This window comes from Neovison vison, chromosome 12 (assembly GCF_020171115.1).
Source record: "Neovison vison isolate M4711 chromosome 12, ASM_NN_V1, whole genome shotgun sequence".
Lineage (NCBI taxonomy): Eukaryota > Metazoa > Chordata > Mammalia > Carnivora > Mustelidae > Neogale > Neogale vison.
In genome coordinates, this window is record NC_058102.1 from 83,986,121 (window position 1) to 84,006,535 (window position 20,415).

Here is a 20,415-nt window from a genome sequence, read left to right on the forward strand (position 1 = left end):
GCCTCCCAGCTCCCAGGAGGAAGCGGGGCTCACAGGGGAAGCTCAGTATACTCCTGTATAGATTCTGAGAGTGGGGGTGATGTTTGGTAGGGATTTGGGGTCGGGGTGAAGCTTATGGCCGTGAAAGGAAGGGGAAGCTGTCAGCGCCGGTCAAGTGTTTGAGGTTAAGAGGTGATGGTCACAGTGCAGGGGTTCTCAAATGTCAGTGTGGAGAATCCTCTGAGATGCGCACAACGTCTGGGGGAGGGCACCTGCTTGAAAGGAACAGGGTGGAGGGAATCCTATTCACTGTGTCCTTGCATGTTTCTAAATTTTTACATCTTAATTTTTAAAGAGAAATTTAAATTTGAAAAGAGAATTGTGATCAGAGAGAAAAATTTTGAAGTCCTCGCCGCTCCTGACTTGTGTAAATGTAAATTTCCGGGCCCGGCCCAGCCCCGAATGTCTCCATAGGGTAAGTCTGAGGACGAGCCCCGGAACGTGACTTTTTTTTTTTTTTTCCAGGCACCCCCAAACAACCGGGCGGCCCCAGCAGCTCACTTGGAGAAGCTCCGGCCGCGCGGCGCGGGTTCCAGGCACCGGCGGCCTCCGGCCGCGGAGGGCGCTGTGCCCGCGGCGCGGGGGGCGGGCCGGGGGCGGAGCGCGGGGCGGCCGGCGGCTCCCGGCTCCCGGCTCCCGGCTCGCCGCCCTGGCTCCGGCCCTGCACCTGTGACTGTCGCGGCGCTCGCCCTCCCAGCCCCGCGCCCGCAGCCCTATGGCCCCGTCCCGCCTGCAGCTCGGCCTCCGCGCCGCCTACTCCGGCCTCAGCTCCGCGGCCGGCTTCTCCATCTTCCTCGTCTGGACCGTGGTGTACAGACAGCCGGGGACGGCGGCCATGGGGGGGCTCGCAGGTACGCTGGGGGTTGGCATGGAGTGGGAGGGCGCGGGGTCCCGGCTACAGGCGCGCGGCGGCGGGAGGCGCTGTCGGCTGCCCCGGGAGGCTCCTCGCGGGCGGCGCTTCCCCGGGCACCGGGGCGGGGGAGGCTGTTTATCCAAAAGCGTCCGTGGGAAGCGCAGGCCCGGCGCGGGCCCGGGCGCCTGCAGGAGCATCCGCCCGCCCCCCGCCGCCACTGCCGTTGGCACCCGCCTGCCGCGCCGCCGGCCCAGCCGCCCCGTGACAGTGTCCTCCCTGCGCGCCCGCCGGGCTGCCACCCTCCGCTCGCGCCCCTCCCCTGGGGGCTGGGTGAGGCAGAGGAGGAGTAAGCCGAGAGGGCCGGGGGGTCCTGGGGAAGCCCATCTCCTCCCGCCAGCGCGGACCCTACCTCCAGCAGAGCCCTCAGCCGAGCCAAGGGAGGGGGGACCGCGCGAGGGAATCGGGCAGAAAGTGGACATTTTCTTCCCACCACGGTGTCTCTGCCACCCCTCCGCTCTGGCTCCTCGGCCAAGGTCTGCTGAAGCCTGTGCTGGTGCCTTTTCTGGACTTTAAAGAGCAGAGGGGAGGCGAGTGCTGGAGGGAGAGCGTCAGGTTGCTGCTGGAGACAGGATCCTCACCAATGCTGTGTCTTCACTGTGCACCTGCCGACACCCAGTGAACCTCTCTGGGTTGCAGAATCCGTGTGAAGACAAAACATACTATTCCTACTCACCAACATTTTTTCCGAGTACTTTCTGTGTGTCAGTCACCATGTTAAGCAGTGTTTCCATCATCTTGTTTCATCTTTACGTTAGTCCTATGCGGTAGGCATTATTATTGTGCCCATTTCACAGACAAGGCTTGAACTGAGGCTAAGAGTAAATAAATAGCTTGCCCAGGGCTACACAGCTACACGAAACAGTGTGTGGGGGGAAGAACTTTGGGGGAAAAAAAAAAAAATACGTGTAAGGATATTACTTTTACGTAAGGTGATCTCATTCCATTCCTAAAATCCTCTGCCCCAGAAAGTTGTAGATGTACTCACTGAAAGAAACTAGACTTAGTCGTTGCCACCAAGCCTACTGAGGGTTGTCCCTGGGTAGAGAAGGAACGGGAGATGGGGTTTCTGCCTTAATAGAGGGGCATACAGAGCTGCAGCCTAAGCAATGCCCCCACAGAGTCCTTGGGGGGCACCCTGGCTGGGCTGCTCTCAGGCCTGCCTAGATGTCCCCCCAGCCCCCACCCGTGGGTTCCTGGCCTCCTTGAAGGCAGCCAGCCCAGCATTGCTCAGTTCTCTACAGACCTCTGGATCCCCTCTCCTCACGTCCAGCTGCTCGGTTCCTCAAGGTTCTCTCCTTGCAGTTTTGTGTGTTTGCTCCTGGGAAGGAGGGGTCTTCCAGCGAGGGCCTGTGGCCACACACAGTGACACCTGAGATGGAGGGGCTGGTGGGGTCGGAGGAGGGAGGGCTGTCCCTGGGATCCGAGCTGATGTTGTTAGAGTCTGGTCCAGAGGAGCTGAGCCCGGTGGAGCTGAATGGAGCCGAGGCCTCCTGGGCCTCAGTTTCCTCATCTGTAAGAAGGGGGTCTCGGGGACCCCCTCCAGGGACAGTTTAGAACGCTCTGCAGCGATCATCCCACAGCTGCCTCTCAGGAGGCTGTGGAAGAGGCCCCGTAACTTGGGCTCCAGGGAGTGTGGGCTTTCCCTCTGACCTGAACCCTGCCCTCTCTCCCTCCCCGAAGGCTTCCCTCAGCCTCTGAGGCAGGCCAGCTGTGCAGCTGCCTGCAGGGCGAGAAGCAGGGGCAGCAGCAGCTGGAGCAGGGCCTGGCGCCTCCCAGGCAGTCTGGGCTTGTGGACGACAGGGAGGTGGCAAAGGATGAGCCATGCTGGTTGGCAGTGGTGGGTCTTCGGGCAGGCAGAGGGCTGGCCAGGTCAGAGCCACCAGCCCTCCCCACCTCGAGTGGGTTCTGAGAAAGTCTGTAGCCAGTCAGCCTTCTTCCTCTTTTGGGGGGAAGCATCAGCAGATTTACTGACTTGTGAGCACCCCACTTCTGACTCGGCATTTTCTAGCCCAGAAACTGCTGAGTCACCAGAGGGCAGCCCCAGCAGGCTCCTTCTCCCTTGCATACCAGGCTGATGGGGGTGCTGGTTTCTAAGGGAGTGTCAGCCCTGGGGCCCCAGATGCACTGTCTCCCATCCTGGTGGGTGTCTGGCAAGAAGCGGCTTGGAGGAAAGGCAGTTGCAGAGAAAATGGTTTTGCCCTGGGAATCCTGGGGAAACACAGACTCTCGTTCCAGGTCTAATAGACCAAGGAAAGGGGAAAAGAATGGAAAAAGTTGCCCCAGGAGTCTAAATGGCTTTGTGTGGAAGCCACATGACCTGGGAGTGAGAGGAGCCCTGGGGCTTGGGGCCTGGCTTTTCCCCAGGCTGGTATAGAGAGCAGAGGTGCATGAACAGACTGGGGCCCTGGCCCCAGGTCCCACCTGTCTGAGTTTCTCTGTGGGACCCTCTGTCCTCCTCCCAGCTCCTCATCTCCATCTCAGGCCCTGTGGTACTCTCACTGGCCAGCTCCGACCCTTCCTTGCCCTTGGGCTGCCAGCTGCGAGCCCCCAGTGGAGCAAGGGCTCTGCTCATTGAAGTGGTGCGGTGGGGCGGGGGTCGAGGGTGAGTATGCAGCTGGGTGGGCCTGGGGAACTGACCATCCTGCCCAGAGTGTCCTCAGGAAGTGAGTAAAACTGAGAGACAATTGCTTCCTGCCTGAGGTGTGGGAGGGGACCAGTCGGGGGTCCTGCTCCCTCACTGCCCACCTTGGGGGAGGTCCCTGGTCCAAGGACAGCGGTGGGAGCCCGGGTGTGTAAGAATGACCTGCTGCCAGAAGTGGCTTGTGTTTATCTGGAGGCAAGGCCTGTGCTCAGGGGAAGTGAGAGGTGTTTAAGGTTGGGCCTGCTTTTTAACAAAGAACCATACACGGGACACCCAAAATGGCCATCTTCCTTTCCTAGCCCTTTTTGGCATGTGGGTGTATGGCGGTGGGGGGGTGTGTATCTAGGGGCACTCCTGCAGCCGGCCAGTGAACCAACACATGGCATTTCCACAGGCCCCCATTTCAGCATTTCCTAACCCAGAAATTGCTGAGTCACCGAGGAATTACTCTGCCCTCCTTATTTTTCTCCTAAGCTGGCTCCAGGATCTTCAGGTGGTGGAGGATCTCCGAGCTCATCCTGTCCAGCCCCTCCATGCCACTCCAGGCCCTCCATGGAGTACTGGGCCGACCGAGGGCGGGTGGCGCTGTCCCAGACAAATGCCCGTCTGACTGTCCTGGGATGCACTCAGGAACAACATGCCTTCTTCCTGGGGCCCTTTAAGGACTCACACACCATCCCCAGATGAGCACTTAGGATGCACGTGAGAGCTCTGGGAAATGTTTCTGGGCACCTGCTCTAGATCATGTAAGGTGTAAGCGGAAAAGCCCGGAGATCATATTTCTGCCCACCTCCAGCCTGCTCTGGCTTCCTATCTGGGTGGGGATGGAAAGACGCTTGTTCCCAGTTCACCCTGATCTCAGGAGTGGCAGGACCCATGTTGCAGGCCCCCGACCCCTCACAGAAGGAGGGGCAGAGCTGGGAGAGCTTGGGTCAAACAGGGTGGGACAGGTGGTGGGGGGTGGGTGCTGGCAGGGCTGAGCCCTCACTAGGGTGGGAGTGGCTGAGTTTCCAGGCTGACGGGACCTTTGGGTTCACCCATTTTCTAGACAGGGAAACACCAAGGCTCTGAGAGGTCACGAGCAGCACAGCAGTGCCAGGCCCCAGACTTCCTGGCTCACAGTCCCGTGGCTTTGTGTCCCACGCCAGGCTGCCCGAATTGTGACAGCTGCCGAGCTGATAACCAGAGCCTAGTTCTGTGACCATGCCCTCTGCCCCTGCCAGCCTCTTTCCCCTCCTAACTTCAAAAAGAGAGAGAGAGAGAAATATCTTGGGCATATAAAAAAGGCTAGATGATTTCATGAACTCCCTTATACTTAGCACTCAGTCTAAGAAATAAAATATTACAGACCCAGTCAAGGCATGCTCCCACCCCCATCTCCCATCCACTTCCCATCCTTCTCACCCTTGCTCAAGAGAACCACTTTCCCCAACCAGATGCCTGCCCTTCCGACACCCAGATGCTCCTCTGCCTGTAGAGTGTGTGGCTGGCTGCCTGCTGGAAGCGTCTCCTGGTGGCTCTGCCTCTTTCCTCATTCCTTCCTCACAGGGACCTGTGGCCCTGCTGTGGGCCCTTGCCAGTGCGACATAGTTGTCCCACTCCTGGGGCTGCGCCGGCAGGCACGGCCTGGCACTGAGGGTACTCATTGTATCTGCTGAGCAGCAGCTGGCATCTGGGGAAGTGCCCGGCCAGGCCCAGAGGGCAGGCCCTGGAGAGGCTGGGGGGCATCTGGCCTGCCCTCTCAGCAAACCAGAGGGAGTGACGTGGTCAAGAGCAAGAGGGCCACTTGGACGCTGGGTGGCCTTGGGGGTCTCACTACTGGGCCTCTTCACTCTGCAGGAGCAATCCAGAGAGTTCTGAAAGGGCCCCATAGGCCTCAAGCCCAGCCACAGGCCTTGGAGGGGTGAGAGGGCCCTTGGTGGCTGGTAGCAGGTTCTGGAAAGCAGGCCCGACTGCAGTGATTCCCAAACCTTCTGCTATCCGGACTGCTTCACATGCTTGAAAAGTAGTGACACCCCAAAGAAATCTTGTTTGTGGGTTATATCTCTCGATGCATACCATATCAGAAATTAGGACACATTTGCAAGCATTTATTTTTTTAATCTAAACATTTCAGTTGTTTATTGTCATCAAATATCCAGTGTCCTAATTTTTCTGCTTATCTCATAATGTTTTTTAAAAATTTTTTAAAATTTATTTTTTAAATTTAAATTCCATTAATTAACATATAATGTATTATTTATTTCAGAGTTAGAGGTCTGTGAGTCATCAGCTTTTTATAATACCCAGTGCTCATTACAAGCATTGTAAAGTAATATGAAAAATAACATTGTGTTAGCATAAATAACATATTTGTTTAAGAAATAGTCATGTTTTTTTAAAACAAAAAAATGAGGGGGAAAGAATGCCATGGTTTCCTATCTTTGCAAATCACTTTAACATCTGGCTTAACAGAAGATGGTAGATTCTCTTATCTACTTTTGCATTCAAGTTGGTGATGCCAGAGGCCTTGTAGCCTCCAGAACATTCCACTCTGGGGTCAGAAAGCAACGAAAGTGGAAAGCCAACATTACCTTAGTAATATTATGCAAACAGCACTGGCCTCTGGGGCCAAAGGGTCCTGGGAGGTCCCTGGGGTCTCCGGGCTGGGGGCCGGGTGAGGAGGCAGGGGAAGGGCGGCTCCCCCGGCTGACGGGTCTGTCCCCGCAGGTGTGCTGGCGCTGTGGGTGCTGGTGACGCACGTGATGTACATGCAGGATTACTGGAGGACCTGGCTCAAGGGACTGCGTGGCTTCTTCTTCGTGGGCGTCCTCTTCTCGGCAGTGTCCGTTGCCACCTTCTGCACCTTCCTTGTGCTGGCTGTCACCCGACACCAGAGTGAGGGCGGTCAAGGAGGGAAGGGCGTGGGAGGGCCCATGGGGGACTTAGGATTCTGGTCCTGGTTCGGAAGCTTATGTCCTGGGAGCTTGGGCAGCCCACTTAACCTGCCCATGCCTGGGTTTTCTCAGTGAGGGGGAAGCAGTACCTAGACGACCTCCCCCGCTCGGGTTGGAAGGATTCACTGAAACGCGTGGGAGGTGTTGAGCTGGGTGGGCTCTGCAGGTGGGCAGCCGGCAGTTTTTATTAGCTCTAGGGTTTGGTCCTTCTGCCCAGCTCTGGGATGGGAGCGCCCCCTGGTGGCTGCGGCCAGCAAGTAAGCAAAGGCTCTTCCTGCCCCTAAGGAGTCTAAAGCTTCCAGCAGGGTCCAAGTGGCCCAGGGTCAATGTAGAAGGGCAGAGCAGGTGAATCAGAGCCGGGATTGGCCAGCTCTGACCTTCCCTCAACTCTACGGCCTCCTGCCTGCAAACCCCAAATGCTCTAGAAGTGCTTATCACATTCCACCTCTCCTGGTGGGGAGGGGTGGCCCTGGGCTTGTGGCATGGTGGCTGGAGTCCAGGGCAAAGCCCTCTCAAGTCACCGTGGGGTTCCTCTCCCCTGCAGGCCTCACGGACCCCAACAGCTACTACCTCTCCTGTGTCTGGAGCTTCATTTCCTTCAAGTGGGCCTTCCTGCTCAGCCTTTACGCCCACCGCTACCGGGCTGACTTTGCCGACATCAGCATCCTCAGCGATTTCTGACCCACGGGGTGAGGCTTCTATACCCTGGGGGTCCTCAGGACCTGGACTCAGACTCTGAGACACTGGGCAGGCCTGCCGCACCCCCTGGACACCCTGGATCTGCGGCAGAAGAAACACTGCAAGAGGACTGCAGTCCCCTAGGAAGCTGTCCTGTCCCCTTTGTGGGACACCTGGGTGCGGTGGAAAGGGGTCCTTCCCGCCATGTTGCTCCTCATCGGCCTGGCTGGAGGGCAGCTTTAGACCTTTTCAGATGGATCTATTTTCTTAGCACTTGGTGAGGAATCTTCGTAAGCAGGGCCAGGGCAGTGAGTCGAGGGGTAGGGCAGTGAGCCTTGGGGCTCTGCCTGGGGGCACTCACCCTTAGGCCAGGCTGAGAACCTGGGAGTCAAGTCAAGTAAGGGGTCTCTACGGGAGACCTCCCAACCCCAACCCAGCCCCCCATCCTGTTGTCCTTTGAGAGTCAGGTAGTTTAACCCGTCAGTCCCAGGGATGGCAACACTTGGCTCTCTTTTCCCAAGGCCTGGGGACCTGAGTGGAGAGTTGACTGTCCCTCTCCTGGCCCAGGGCTGGTATCCCAGGAGGGTGCTGGAGCCATTCATCTTCTTCACCACACCACACACTCCAAAGCAGGACTCCCTGAACAAGGCCAGACTAGGTGTCTGGGGAAGGTGCCCTGCCCCCAGAAGGGCTCCAGGAAAGGGGGCAGCATGGCGCTGGCTGGAGGGAGCCCCGCAGATCTCTGCCCATGCACCCACAGCCCTGTATTTCCATCACTTCTCACATGTGTCACCCCTGGCCACGAGATAGTCCTCTACCCCCCCACTCACTGCCCTTTGCCTAGAGCTCTGGTCTTTGAAAATCTCCCTTCTGAAGGACAAAATCTGCTTTTCTGCCTATACACAGGCACAAGGGCTCACTAACTCAGGAGGGAACTATTGTTACATACACCTTTTTACGTTAGGTTGCCATTTTGCACGGTCTGCCCTTTTCCCCCCTGTTATGTCCTGCCCTTCAGCTGTTTTGCCTTATCTGTGTCACTGTCACTTTAGCAGAAATACAGCGGCCATTTGTACCCAACAGCCTCTGGTGGTTTCTTGTGGTGGACTCTTTTGGGGAGTTGGGGGGGGTGGGCCGGGTGCTGTGGGAGTGGCCAGAGGGAAGGGTGGTGGTGGCCAGTCTCGAGGTATCTTCAGGAGACCGTCTCCTTAGCTCACCGTGTGCCCTGGAAGGCAGAGGGGGCATCACTGACTCGGGCTGGAGGCCCTCTCCCTCTGGCCGCTTTTGGCATAGGAGAGCCCAGCAGCCTCTCAGGCTGTGCCAGTCAGAGCAACGGTGCTCAGAGGCACAGCCTCAGCACAGCATCACTGGTGACATTTAGTGTGTCACCCAAGAGGCCAGGACAGACGGGAAGGGGGCGAACCTGCTTCCCTTCATGCTCTCCCCAGCTGAGGGCTCGGGGCCAGGTCTGAGGTGATGAGGCTGCTACTCCTACGGGCTCGGAACTAGAAAGATTGGCGCTGGCAGCCTGGCACTGTCCTCTCTGGGGACTGGATGAGTTTGTCCCGGCCTGCTGCCTTGCGCATGGTCTCTCCTGGGCTTACTACCTGTTAAGGAGTCATGGTGCATTCGAGAGGGAAGGAACCATAAACAGTGTCTATTTCTGGAGCCTTTAACTGATAAACAGAGGCCCCAGGAGGTGACGTGACTTACCTGAGCTCCCAGCTGGGACTTGAACCCAGGGAGGTCTGATTCACCGCTCTCTGGGGAGGCCTTCTGGGGCTGCATCTCTATACCCCCGCCCTCTCAGTGGGCCTTCTATTTCTGGACACAGCCCAAAGCTGCTGCCTTTACAACCCCGAAGGGGGGCAAGCAGGGGCCAGCTGGGTTGTGTTCAGAATGGATTCTTCCTGCAAGGGCGCTGCCCACAGGAGGGCAGGAGCCGGAGGGGGGCTGGCCCGCAGCCCAGCTTGGTCCCTTCCCCACATCAAATGGGATGCATGCTGTGCTGTATGGCTGAAGGCCCGCCGCTCGCCCCCACGTAGCCCTACGCCCACAGTACACTCCTCATCCCCAGAGGCCCCTCCATAGGCACCGTTAAAGCAAATAAAACATTTATTGTTCAGATTTTTTTTCCATTTTTTTTTTCTCTTTTTTACAAAAACATGCATACGTACACAGGGTATCGTGGTCCTGGGGAACACACACACACACACACACACACGTACTCTCTAACTCACAAACATACATACTCTTACTCTCCCTCTCTCTCTCTCACACACACACACAAACACTTTCCTTCTTGGCCCCAGGCCTGAACCCCAGGAGCCTTGAAGACTTTGCCAGGGCAGCCTCCCTTCCCCCATGTCTTGTGTCCACTCTCCCACCCCCTTTCCCCTCAGCCAAGCTAGTCCTATGTAGGGCAGGAGTCAGAGCTGAGTGAGGGAGACCCCAGAAAGAGAGAAGGCTCATGGAGCGGGGCAGTGACCCAGGGGCCCCTGGCGGCCATGCCGTGCTGCTGAGGGGAGATGAAGAGTTTGGCACCGTTGGCTCAGGAAGCATGGAACTCCCAGAGCACCTGTCTGCTCTGCCAGGGCACTGAGATGGTTGACGTAGGGTGGCCTCTGGCGGGGGCATGGACCCGATGGGAGGCCTGCTGATGACTACTCTCTCAGAAGGAGCTTTGTCTCCCTGCCCATTGATGGGGCGGGGTTGGGGAGGCGGGGAGAGGAAGCTTCCAGAGTCATCTGAGGAAGCAGGCAAGAAGGATGCCCCCACACTCAGGGACAGCGGACCCCGTGGCTCCTCCTACCCGTCCCCCTTTCCCCACTCCAGCCCAGCCCTCAGAGCTTAGGAAGGACCACCCTGGCTGAGGCCAAGTTCACATTTCTGTGTGGAGCCTGGGGCTGTGTGCAAAGCCCAGGGTCTACAGAGCCAAGAATAGTGGTTATTGGTGGGCCCGGCTGAGCTAGTCCTCCTCTGTGCAGTCCTGAGGAATGGGGGCCCAGCCCAGGGCCTGGACCCAAAGGGGTAGACTCTGTTTTTGAAAGAGAGCTACTGAGGCCTGGCTGGCTGCCCAGCCTGCCTCCTCTCCGGGTCCTCTTTGGTCCCTATCCTAGACCCAGGGCCCTTTTCAGGCTCCTTGGGGTGACCGCAAGGGGCTGTTCTCTGGCCCCGACTACCTGCCCGAAGGCTGTCTGAAGACCCCGGGAATGGGTACGGTTGTCAGAGGCTAGACAAGAACCAGGTCTGAAGGGCAGGGTGGGCGGCAGGTCCATTCTTCTGGAGCCTCAGAGATTCATTGGTTCTTCCTCCTCCACCAGCTGTTCTGAGGGCCTGTGGGGAGACACAAGGGTGGGGCTGCCAGACGGCCTCAGCCCAGCTTGCTGGGAGTAAGAAGGCTGGGGCGGCTGTGCTGGGAGCTGGTGTCCTCGAGCCAGGAGGGTTTGAGGGGTGAAGAGGCTGCGGGCCATGGGCCAGGCATTACCGCTCTTCAGCCAGGATGCCCACGGACAGGGACGCCAGCGCGGTCACTGCCTCCACCTCTTCTGTGTCAGCCCCTGGCACCCTGGGTGCCCAGGAATCCGGACAAGAAGCCAGGCGCTGCATGCAGCCCCAGTATTTACCTGCGGCAAGAAGCAGAACCAGAAAGGATTGGGGAAACAGGCCCATGCCCCCAGCCACGCCACGCGTCCTAAACTGATATAAGGCTGGACCTTTCAGACTAAAGGCCCCACAGCAGACAGGAGCGGGCGCCTCCTCAGTCAGGGATCAGTGCTCTCAGTTCTACCCTCAGTTCCCTCACAGTCCCCCCACTGCAGCCGCCAGGAAGAGCGGAGCGGATTCGCTGTGGCCACCAGGGGGCCCTAGCAGGTGCCCCAGCCATTCTCCCACCCCTGACCCCTTCCCATAGCGTGGGGCTCTGAAGAGCACCAGTAGGGCCCATTCTTCCCTAGATAGGGTCTGTACCTCCAGGCAGCACACACGATGGGGCATGGGAGGGGGGAAGGTCACAACACAGAGAGCTGACCACCACCACAGCTGCTCTGGGTGGCCGTCAGCAGGTCACCTAACCGCCCGGGCTTCCAACTGCCCCCACTAAGCCACGGACATGAGCATCCTGCCTGCTGTTGTAAGAGATCATGTCTACGGCACACGCCCAGCCCAGAGGCCGACCCAGGGTGAAGACTCTGTTCGAAGTACCAGCACCATCTTTACTGTTCTACACCTGTCCTCTACTGGCCCTGGATGTGGGCAAACCCACTTTATTCATTTTTGTATCCCTAGCATTGAACCCCGGTCTTCACATAAAATGTTCCATAGATGCTAAGTTGCAAGTGAAAATCCAAGCTGTCTCTCAAATGTTCTTCTTCTTTTTTTTTAAAAGTAGGCTCCATATCAGGTGTGGAGTCGAATGTAGCGCTTGAACTCATGACCCTGAGGATCAAAAACCTCAGCCAAAATCAAGAGTTGGATGCTTAAGCCTCTGAGCCACCCAGGCACCCCCAAATACGGGGTTATTCTAAGACCAGCCCCCAAAGCAGGCAGAGCTCCCAAGATCGCTGTGGACAGGACTGAGGGTCAAGGAAGAACCAGTGCTTTTGGCGAAAGGCCTATTGCTACTGGCCTGGCCCTGACCTAGGACTGTGGCTGGGGATGGAAGGCCTGTCCTGCCTTGAGGAGGCAGGCAGTCCCCACTGGATCCATGGAGGTCTCTGAGAGCACCCAATCACGGGGAGGGAGGCAGTCCCACCGTTATTATTGGGGCCATTCATAGGAAGCCCACTCCAGTACAGCAAGAGAGCCGCTTGCCTGGCAGGCACTGGGAGTCATGGGGCACAGGTTACTGAGGGCAGGAGACCCCTGAGGTTCTGGGATCAGCGGGTACCCTTTTTCCGTACTCACTGTGCACCCGGATCACGGCTTCCAAAGAGCGGATGGCGTTGAGGTTGGGTTTCTGTTTCCAGCCCTCTTCTGAGAGAGGGTCCACCTTTAAGAGAGAACAGCATGTCAGCTGTTAGGGACCCACAGGCCCAGGAATCTTCCACCCCAATGGCCCTGGCTTTCCAGATACAAACATGCCCGTGTTCCCAGCTCTGCCTACGGCTGGAAATGCTAGTCTTAGACCTGACCTGGGGTAGGGGTACCCACTCTGTCCCCCTTGTTCTAGGCCTGCCACCCCAGCACTATCTGCAAGCCCTCTGGGGGGCACCCCATCTGCCTGCACGCCGGGACCATCCTCAGGGAGCTGGACTTCCTGCTCTATGGATACACAGATGGGCGGGCAGCTCACCTTGTTGCCCAGAAGAGCAGCCACACAGGCCTCAGACGCATCACAGATGGCTGTGAGGTCATGGCCACCTTCCAAGGCCAGCACCACTGCACCTCCCGCCAAGGTCATCAGCTGCTGTGTCATGTACCCAAAACCTAGATGGTTGGGTGGGGAGGAAGAGGAGAGGCAGGCCTGGAGGAGAGGTGGGCCCTCTCTGAAATTTCTCTGCTGGCATCTTTCTTTATAAATCATGCTCAGATGCACACATCGCTCCTTCTTCCAGGCCTTTCACAGGGTCCCCCTGTGTCAGACCTATTCATATGCCCCAGTTGAGGCTTGTGGGGTCTAAGGGACTTGCATGAGGCCCACAGCCAGGAAGTGGACTGGAACCTGGGGCTTGTACTCCAAGCCTGTCTTTTCCACTAAGTCACCCCCAAGCCCTGGGGCCCAGCAGGCTGAGTGGGCTCCTCCCCGTCCACCTCCAGGAGAAGCTGGCAACTCAGCTGGGGATGGCACAAGTGGGATGTGCATTGTGGGGAGGGGGTCCCAAGGCCAAGCTTCTTGGCTACCAGATGTCACCCCCAGGTTGCAGCATAGGTCTCCTGTGGTGACAGCCCCGGTCATGATAAAGGGCTCTGGGCAGGGCTAGGCAAGGAGGGCCCAGGGAACATCAGGCCCAGCTGCCACACCCGTCCTCACTCATGGTCCTGAGCTGGCCACTGCCACCTTCCCCAGGACTGGGGCAGTGCCTCTCCTCCCAGCCTAGCCCTCATTCCCTACCTCTCCCCCTGAGCTGGGCCCTCCTTACATTTAGCGGAAACATGGTAGCCACCCAGTGGAGCTGGGTGACCCTCGGCGGCATCAAACCCAGCTGACACCAGGACCAGGTCCGGAGAGAACTCTCGGGCGATGGGCATCACGACCATCCTGTGTGGGGGTCAGACGCAGGGGCTCAGCACTCTGTGCGGGGCTGCCGGGGACGGGCCCCTTCCTACCAGCTTTACTGTGAGTACCCTGCTCTTGGGACTCCAAGTCACCCAATCTCCCAGCAGGATAAATGGATCCCTCTAGCCTCTCTGACCTGGCTGGCCACCCATATCCCTGGCACAGTCTAAGTATTTAGCCACCCAGAGCTCTTAACAGGGAAAGGGCAGGAAGGAATTAGGGATGGGATCCCAAAGGAGAAGAAAGAAGAGAGTGTGTATGTCCATGGGTGCTTGGGCGCGTGCTTGTGTGTGTGTGTGTGTGTGTGTGTCTGTAGGGTGCGGTGGGGCAGGGCCACAGTGGGGGCAGGTCACTAAGCCTTCGGGACTGAAGCAGCTGCCACTCACTTCGGACTGAGTTGACCACACCTCACCTCTCGCCACCTGAGAGCTGACTCTGTTGACGTTCTGGGCCACCCAGATTCATTCTCTTCTCTTCTGCCCCTGCCGGCCCCCCGCAGCTGCCTCCCTCCATCCCTCACCCAACTCTGGGATCCATTTTGACGTGTTTCGAAGCCCTGGGCTCAGGACACACAGACACTAGGAAGCCAGGTCTGGGGCTTCTCCAGAATTAGCTCTCATGGAGACTATTTCCAGAAAAGTATTTGAGACCTACTTCCAGGGTTCTCTTTTCCCAAATGGAGTATAGGCACCCCAGAGGGAAACATAAAGGCCCCTAAACAGAGCCCAAGGCCCTTTCTAGAATGCACTTTCTTAAGCAACTCCCCCAATACGAACACCATTTGCTCTCTTTCTCCACAATTTAAATTTCTTATCTCTCAAGCAAAGCCCACCTCCTCCAAGCAGCCTTGCTTGACTGAATGTGGCAACTATGCTCACTTCACCCTACCTATCTTCTGGCACTCAGTTCGACACTGGCTCTGGGTAACCCGTGACTTGATAAAGTACCCCTGACTTTTTCATTCTGTGTCTCCCGTCTTTTCATGGGGACTGGAGGCTCCTAGAGGCCACTATAACAGTGCCTTTCCTTTTATTTGTCTCAGTCTGAAAGGCCCACCCTGGGACTGGCTTATCATGTCCAGCAACTGTTTGAGGACAGGCTGCCCAACCAACCCATCACCTCCGGCCTGGTACTGGTGGGAAAAGAGGCACAAAAGAGTGGCCTTGCTGATTGGACCTCCTCTGGGCCCCCAGAGCACTCACCGGAAGGCGGCCAGGTACTCAGGATCCCCCATCGGGGGGTCCAGGCCTCCAGCCCAGGCCACGTTGACATTGAAGCCCTCACCGCTACCAGCTCCCACCTGGAAAACAGGAGGCAAGAGAGACCAGAGGAGAGCAGGGACCCAGGAGAGGGACTCCAGGACGCCAGCACTGCGAGACTGGCTCACCTGGCCTTTTCACTTCCAGATAGAGGAACGGAGCACCAGAGAAGCTAACCAACCTGCCCAGGATCCCACAGCTAGTTGGGACACAGGCAGAGCCAACGGGGCTAGAAGGGAGCATGTAGTTACCTCATCCGCGGCCCCGCTTCCTGGGAAGAAGTTGCCGTCATCATGGCGATGCAAGGAGATGTAGAGCACACTGGGGTCCTGGTAGAAGGTCTGCTGGGTGCCGTTGCCATGGTGAACATCCTGGGCAGCGGCATGGACAACAGATTAGTGAAGGCCTGGAGGCATGCTATGGGGGCTGGCACAGCTCACGGAGGTTTCAAGTGTCCCTCGTCTGAGGGTCAGGACTCTAGACTGGGAGTAAGGAGGCTGGGGTTCCCAGAGCTACACTGTTGAGTCGTCCCAACGTCCCAGAGAGTGCTCCACTAACGCATCTTGCCCACGGTCGAGGAGTGATAAGGTGATCGGAAACCAAGCTCAGTGATGGAGGGGCAGGTCTGTGAGGCCCGGGGTCACCACTGCTAGGAAGAGCTGTGGTCTGACACTTGGTAAGTCACAGGACCGTGTGTGGGCACAAGGGTAGACATTTCCTCTGCAGTCAATAGCTGTAGAGGCATGTCGCATTCACAGACGCTCAGGCAGAGTGTCTGGCTTAGGTGCATGGACTCCAGAGCTAACTGGCCTGGGATCAAGTCCTAGTCTCGGGATTTACCAGATGTGTGACTGTGTGTGAGTTACTTAACATCTCTGGGCTCACCTTCCTCATCTGAAACCAGGTAACAGTCAGGTTCAGACCCATCACAGGTCAAACTGCAGGGTCTAGATGTGATTAGGGGCACGTTGAGGTGACCTGCTATCCCTGTGACTGTAGGGGCAATGCAGTGACACCTGCAGAAAGAAGCCACTGGAGACCAAAGAGCACTCAAGTGGCTCCTCCCGCCATGGGAGTTCGTGATGGCTGAGGGCCTTCTCACACACGGTTGCTTCCGGGCCTCCCGGCAGCCCCCCCGATGCGGCTCTTATCTTTGCCCACATTTTATATACAGAGGGACGCGGAGGCCCAGGAGGCTCATGCAGAACTCGGACAGGAAGACAGATCCTCTGCTGCCAGGCTTGGGGCTCTTTCTACAGGGCTCTCGGATCTGAAGGGGCCAGGAACCAGGAACCAGGAACCGGGACCTACCCAGTCCATGATGAGGATCTTGCTGGCCTTGCCCTGTTGTTGAAGCTGCCGGCAGGCGATGGCCACGGAGTTGAAGAAGCAGAAGCCCCTGGGAGGAAGAGAGAGAGAGGCTCTGCCCGGCCATTCTTCCCCTGTGTCTTCACCTCTCCCGTTTCCTCTGGCCGCCCCGTCTGGCCCAGCCCCAGAAGGCTCAGGGGACAGAGGGGGTAATGCCCCCCATCTCACCCCCTCCCTGACCTCCCCCCAGTCTTACATGGCTGTGGAATGGTCAGCATGGTGTCCTGGGGGCCGAACCACTGCAAAACCATTCTGGAAACAGAAAGAATGCTTGTCAGCCAAACGGCCAGCACTCAGACCCACATCTCCACGAAGCTGCCCCAAGCTCAGGCTCATGCCTTGAGAAGGGGCCGTAGGACAACAAATGTCAGCAGATCTGACCGCGGCCAGGTGGGATCTGAGGTGCCCTGAGGCCTGGCGGGTGATTTTAGGGTGACGGTGAACACCACCCACCCTGGAGTGTCCTGACTCTCATCACTTTTTAACAAGAGCTACTGTTTTTCGGGCAAAAACACCATGCCCGGCACTGAGCCCCAGCACTCCATCAACGCAGGACTTCATCCTGAGAGCTCCCTGAGGTAAATGTCGCCTAATCCTCACAACATCTCCATGAGAGAAACAGGGTTCTCTCTAGTTCACAGTTGAGGAGAATCTGAAGCCTGGGCAAGTTAAGTAGCTTGTGGGAAGTTGCCCGCTTGTCAAAGGGTGAAGCCAGAAGGTACAGCCCAGCACTGAGCTCTTTATGGCACGCCACTCTGAGGAGGAGCCGGGACACCGGACACATGCTCCCCTAGGGCTGTGAGCTCTTCAACGCAGGGGGTTCGGGCCTCAGCACAAGCCCCTGTCAGGTGCCCGGCCCAGAGTGAACAAGCACAGGCACCAACCCGGTCTATAAAACCTCGGATGGCAAAGAACCGATCTGCTGATGGAAGAGGTCCAGAGATGCTCTGCAACTGCCCGGTGGTCACACAGCGGGTCTGTGTGTGAAATGATCCTGAGTAATTACGACTCTGGGTCTCTTAGAGACCAGCGGCTCGACCCCCAGCAAACAGCATGAGCATAAGGTTCGAATCTCAGCTTTGTCGCCAGAACTCTCAATTTCCCTTCCAAAACCCTGAGGCACTATCCAAGAGGAGCAAGAGGCCTGCGGTTCCGGATTTGACCTTCCCTACTGCCCCACCCTGCTACCCTCTCTGTGGCTGACCCACTCTCCACTCACAGCTCCTACCTTTAGCTCACGGGAAGCTACTTTGAAGGCGAGGTCAGTGACACTGCCGGCGGCCCAGCGGGCTGCGTTGGAGGAATGCAGCTCGTTCCAGATGGTATCGGTATCCACCTGTGGGGGCCAGAGTCAGGGCCCGCATCATCCAAGGCCCCCACAGGAACCAGGGCCCTCTTGGGCGGTGCCCACCCCACGGCCAGGACCCCAGGGGCAGGGAACTGGGCAGACAGTGCTGCCTCCCCAGGGCCCCACCACCCAAAGGCAAGGCCTCCTGCGTCCCCCAATCCCAGCATGACTTCTTCCCAGCTTCAGTCCTTATCACCAGCCCGTATCTGGCCAGCACTCTGCCAGCAGCATCGCGCCTGCCTCCCCAGTCAGAGGAGGGGGCATGGCGTTACCTGGGCGGGACTTGGGGTTTGGACCGGGAGGGGGTTTTAAGCCCCAGCTGACTCTGCTCAGGCCCTGCGGGACGGTCGGAGCTCGAGGGGCCGTCTGCACCACTGTCTTCCACTCAGGGCCCCTAGCCCAGGCTGGGAGGCCCCCCAAACCCAGTCCCTGGGCCTCAAGGCTAGGGAGGGGCCGGGGGGCATGATGGGGAGATGGGGAGGGCGAGGCGGACCAAGAGAGGCGAGGAAGGCAGAGAGAGTCGCAAGAGGCTGGAGAAAGAGAGAGAGAGAGACAGACAGAGAGGGAGAGGAGGGAGGAGAAAACAGAAGCAACAACAGTTGGAAAAATCAGAAAGTGGCAAGAAATGGGAAGTTGTGAACAGGGCGCTGACTGGCTCCCCAACAGCCCCCCAGCTACAGCTCCCACTTCCCTCCAGAACTAGGCCTCCATCCCCTGCCTCCATACTCCGGGCTGGGACGCCACCAGAGGAGGCAACGAGCCCGCTAAGCAGGGTGAACTGGGAGGAGGGGAAGCTGGGCTGTGGGAGAAAATTGCCTGGGTCACCAAGGACCCTGGAGGCATCCCCACAGCTCCCGCCAAGCAGCCCGACTCCGCCCGGAGGCCGGCGTGGAAGGGTGAATCCCGACCACCACCAGGGCTTTACGAAGGGAGACAATCCCCTGCTCTTTAAGCCTCACTGCACATCTACTGAACACCGTCTAAGTGCAAGGCAAAGGGCTCCCGCTCAGGAGACACTGATGGGTAGAGGACACACCTGTCCACAAGGAGCTTCTAGCCGGCAGAGGAGCATTATGGGAGAGCCCCTGGCCCAACAGGTCTGGCAGGACCCCAAGAACAAGCAGGTAGGGGCTGGGCCTGGGAGAACAGAAGGGAGGAGCTCCAAGAGCCCACGGCAATGGGCACTCAAGCCCCCCGGGCACACTTACCCCTACCCCACCACAGGGCAGCATCACAAACATCCGCTGTGCCAGGAGCCCTGTGGGGAGAGGCCCAGTGTGTGTGAGCCCAGAAGCCTCTCAGCTCTGGCCTGAGGGGGGCTGGGGCCGGGGAGTTGGGGAAGGGGGACAGCAGGCAGCAGGGGGACTCCCAGGATGCCCGAGGGGTAGGCTGCGTGGGGCTGGGACAAGAGAACACAGCAGCTGGCCGGGTCAGGGGAGGCGTAGGGATCCCGGGAGCCATCGGGGTCCCTACCTGCCAGCTTCCCGTTGTCCAGTTTGAGGCGGCTGAGCGGGTTGGTGCCATAGAGGAGCACATGCCGCTCCGAGTGCACGGACTGCAGCTCCTCCAGGGAGGCCTTCCGGCCCCGGAGACACTGAGGATGGGCCCACAGACCTCCTGAGCCCAGGCTCCCCCCACCCCTGCCCCTGCACCTTCCTCCCCGCCACGACCACTGCCTGCTCAGGCCCCTCATCTCCCGCCCCCTGCAGTCCCACGCACCCCCACGCTGCCTCCTCACCTCACACTGGCTCCGGAGCCCCCGCTCCTGCAGCCGGGACCAGATGCTCTGGATCCGGCCTGCGTGCTCCGGGTGCCTGCTGTTGTCCCCGCAGGAGCACTGGTGCTTCAGCATGACCGAATCATAGACGAGCCCTGCCGAGAGCAGGCCTCAGGGTCCAGAGACCAGGGGTCCCCTCTTCCCCGCAGGGCCGCACACACCACACCCACATGGAGCCAGACCTGACATCCCATTGCCCCCAGACTCACACAGCCCCACATCCCCCACCCAGCCCCTCAGCCTTTCACTCACACACACACACACACACACACACACACAGAGGTGTGCCCCAGCCAACACCTCCGCCACAGAGCCCCTGACTTCCTGCCACCCTGACTCTCCACACATGGCTTCCTGTGGCCACCAAGACCTCGAGAGCCTGACCAAAGGGGGCCTAATGTTGGGATCTCATGCTGGGTTCACAACCCAGCCAGGCTGCCACAGGGGTGTGAGAGGAGAAAGAATTCCTCAGAAAGCCCCAAGCCAAGAGCTGGGAAGCTCACAGTGACGCGGAGCCATGTGACAAGACAGATGCAGTTTTGGGAAAGTGACTGTTTTGGGTTGACCATCAGGCCGCCTAGAGTGTCCTGCACACGGTGGATGGGTCACTTTCAGCATGCCTCAGGACACTGGGATCTTCAAAATGCTCACCCCACTTGACCCAGGGAGGCCGCTCCTTAAGAGCAGCCCTTGGGAAACAATGCCAGGGATGAGTAAAGACTCACGGACAAGAAATTCTCATGAGTGGACACCTATCTGCCCCACCAATAAGAAATCGTCAAAAAAAGAAAAACACTGTGATGAAATACTATAAAAAATCTCATTTTTAGGGCGCCTGGGTGGCTCAGTGGGTTAAGCCACTGCCTTCGGCTCAGGTCATGATCTCAGGGTCCTGGGATCGAGTCCCGCATTGGGCTCTCTGCTCAGCAGGGAGCCTGCTTCCCTCTCTCTCTCTGCCTGCCTCTCCATCTACTTGTGATTTCTCTCTGTCAAATAAATAAATAAAATCTTTAAAAAAAAAAAATCTCATTTTTAAAGGTTAATTGTATCATGACATATTCATAGTATGTTAACAGAATAAAGCAGGGCTCAACACGCAATGAGTATGTGTGGTACCTATACACAGCTTTCTAGGACAAATGTGGTGCTGAACTACACAGCAGCACTTAGGAGAGGTGGCTTTAGGGTGGTGGGAGACCAGTCGGCTATTTTTATTGTATTCTTATATTTTTTGGTGTT

At 58.0% G+C, this 20,415-nt stretch overlaps 2 protein-coding genes across 6 annotated transcripts in view; one reads left to right on the forward strand and one right to left on the reverse strand.

The window, feature by feature from the left end:
• Nucleotides 1-685: 685 nt before the first annotated feature.
• Nucleotides 686-7,468, forward strand: SLC48A1 (solute carrier family 48 member 1). The gene is made up of 3 exons (XM_044227867.1): nt 686-890; nt 6,303-6,470; nt 7,074-7,468. Exons 1-3 carry the CDS (start codon nt 755-757, stop codon nt 7,208-7,210), a joined length of 441 nt encoding a protein of 146 aa, XP_044083802.1. The 5' UTR covers nt 686-754; the 3' UTR covers nt 7,211-7,468.
• A 1,836-nt stretch (nt 7,469-9,304) lies between these two features.
• The window catches only part of HDAC7 (histone deacetylase 7), a 36,165-nt gene continuing 25,054 nt past the window's right edge, over nt 9,305-20,415 (reverse strand). For all 5 annotated transcript variants that reach the window (XM_044226441.1, XM_044226439.1, XM_044226437.1 and 2 more), the window contains 13 exons: nt 19,138-19,271; nt 18,873-18,993; nt 18,608-18,657; nt 17,280-17,387; nt 16,248-16,303; nt 15,995-16,082; nt 14,935-15,054; nt 14,627-14,724; nt 13,288-13,406; nt 12,501-12,634; nt 12,113-12,197; nt 10,695-10,833; nt 9,305-10,543 (listed from right to left, as the gene is read on the reverse strand). In XM_044226441.1, coding sequence (XP_044082376.1) covers nt 10,498-10,543; nt 10,695-10,833; nt 12,113-12,197; nt 12,501-12,634; nt 13,288-13,406; nt 14,627-14,724; nt 14,935-15,054; nt 15,995-16,082; nt 16,248-16,303; nt 17,280-17,387; nt 18,608-18,657; nt 18,873-18,993; nt 19,138-19,271 — 1,298 coding nt within the window. In that variant the 3' untranslated portion in view covers nt 9,305-10,497. The remainder of the gene's footprint in view (nt 10,544-10,694; nt 10,834-12,112; nt 12,198-12,500; nt 12,635-13,287; nt 13,407-14,626; nt 14,725-14,934; nt 15,055-15,994; nt 16,083-16,247; nt 16,304-17,279; nt 17,388-18,607; nt 18,658-18,872; nt 18,994-19,137; nt 19,272-20,415) is intronic.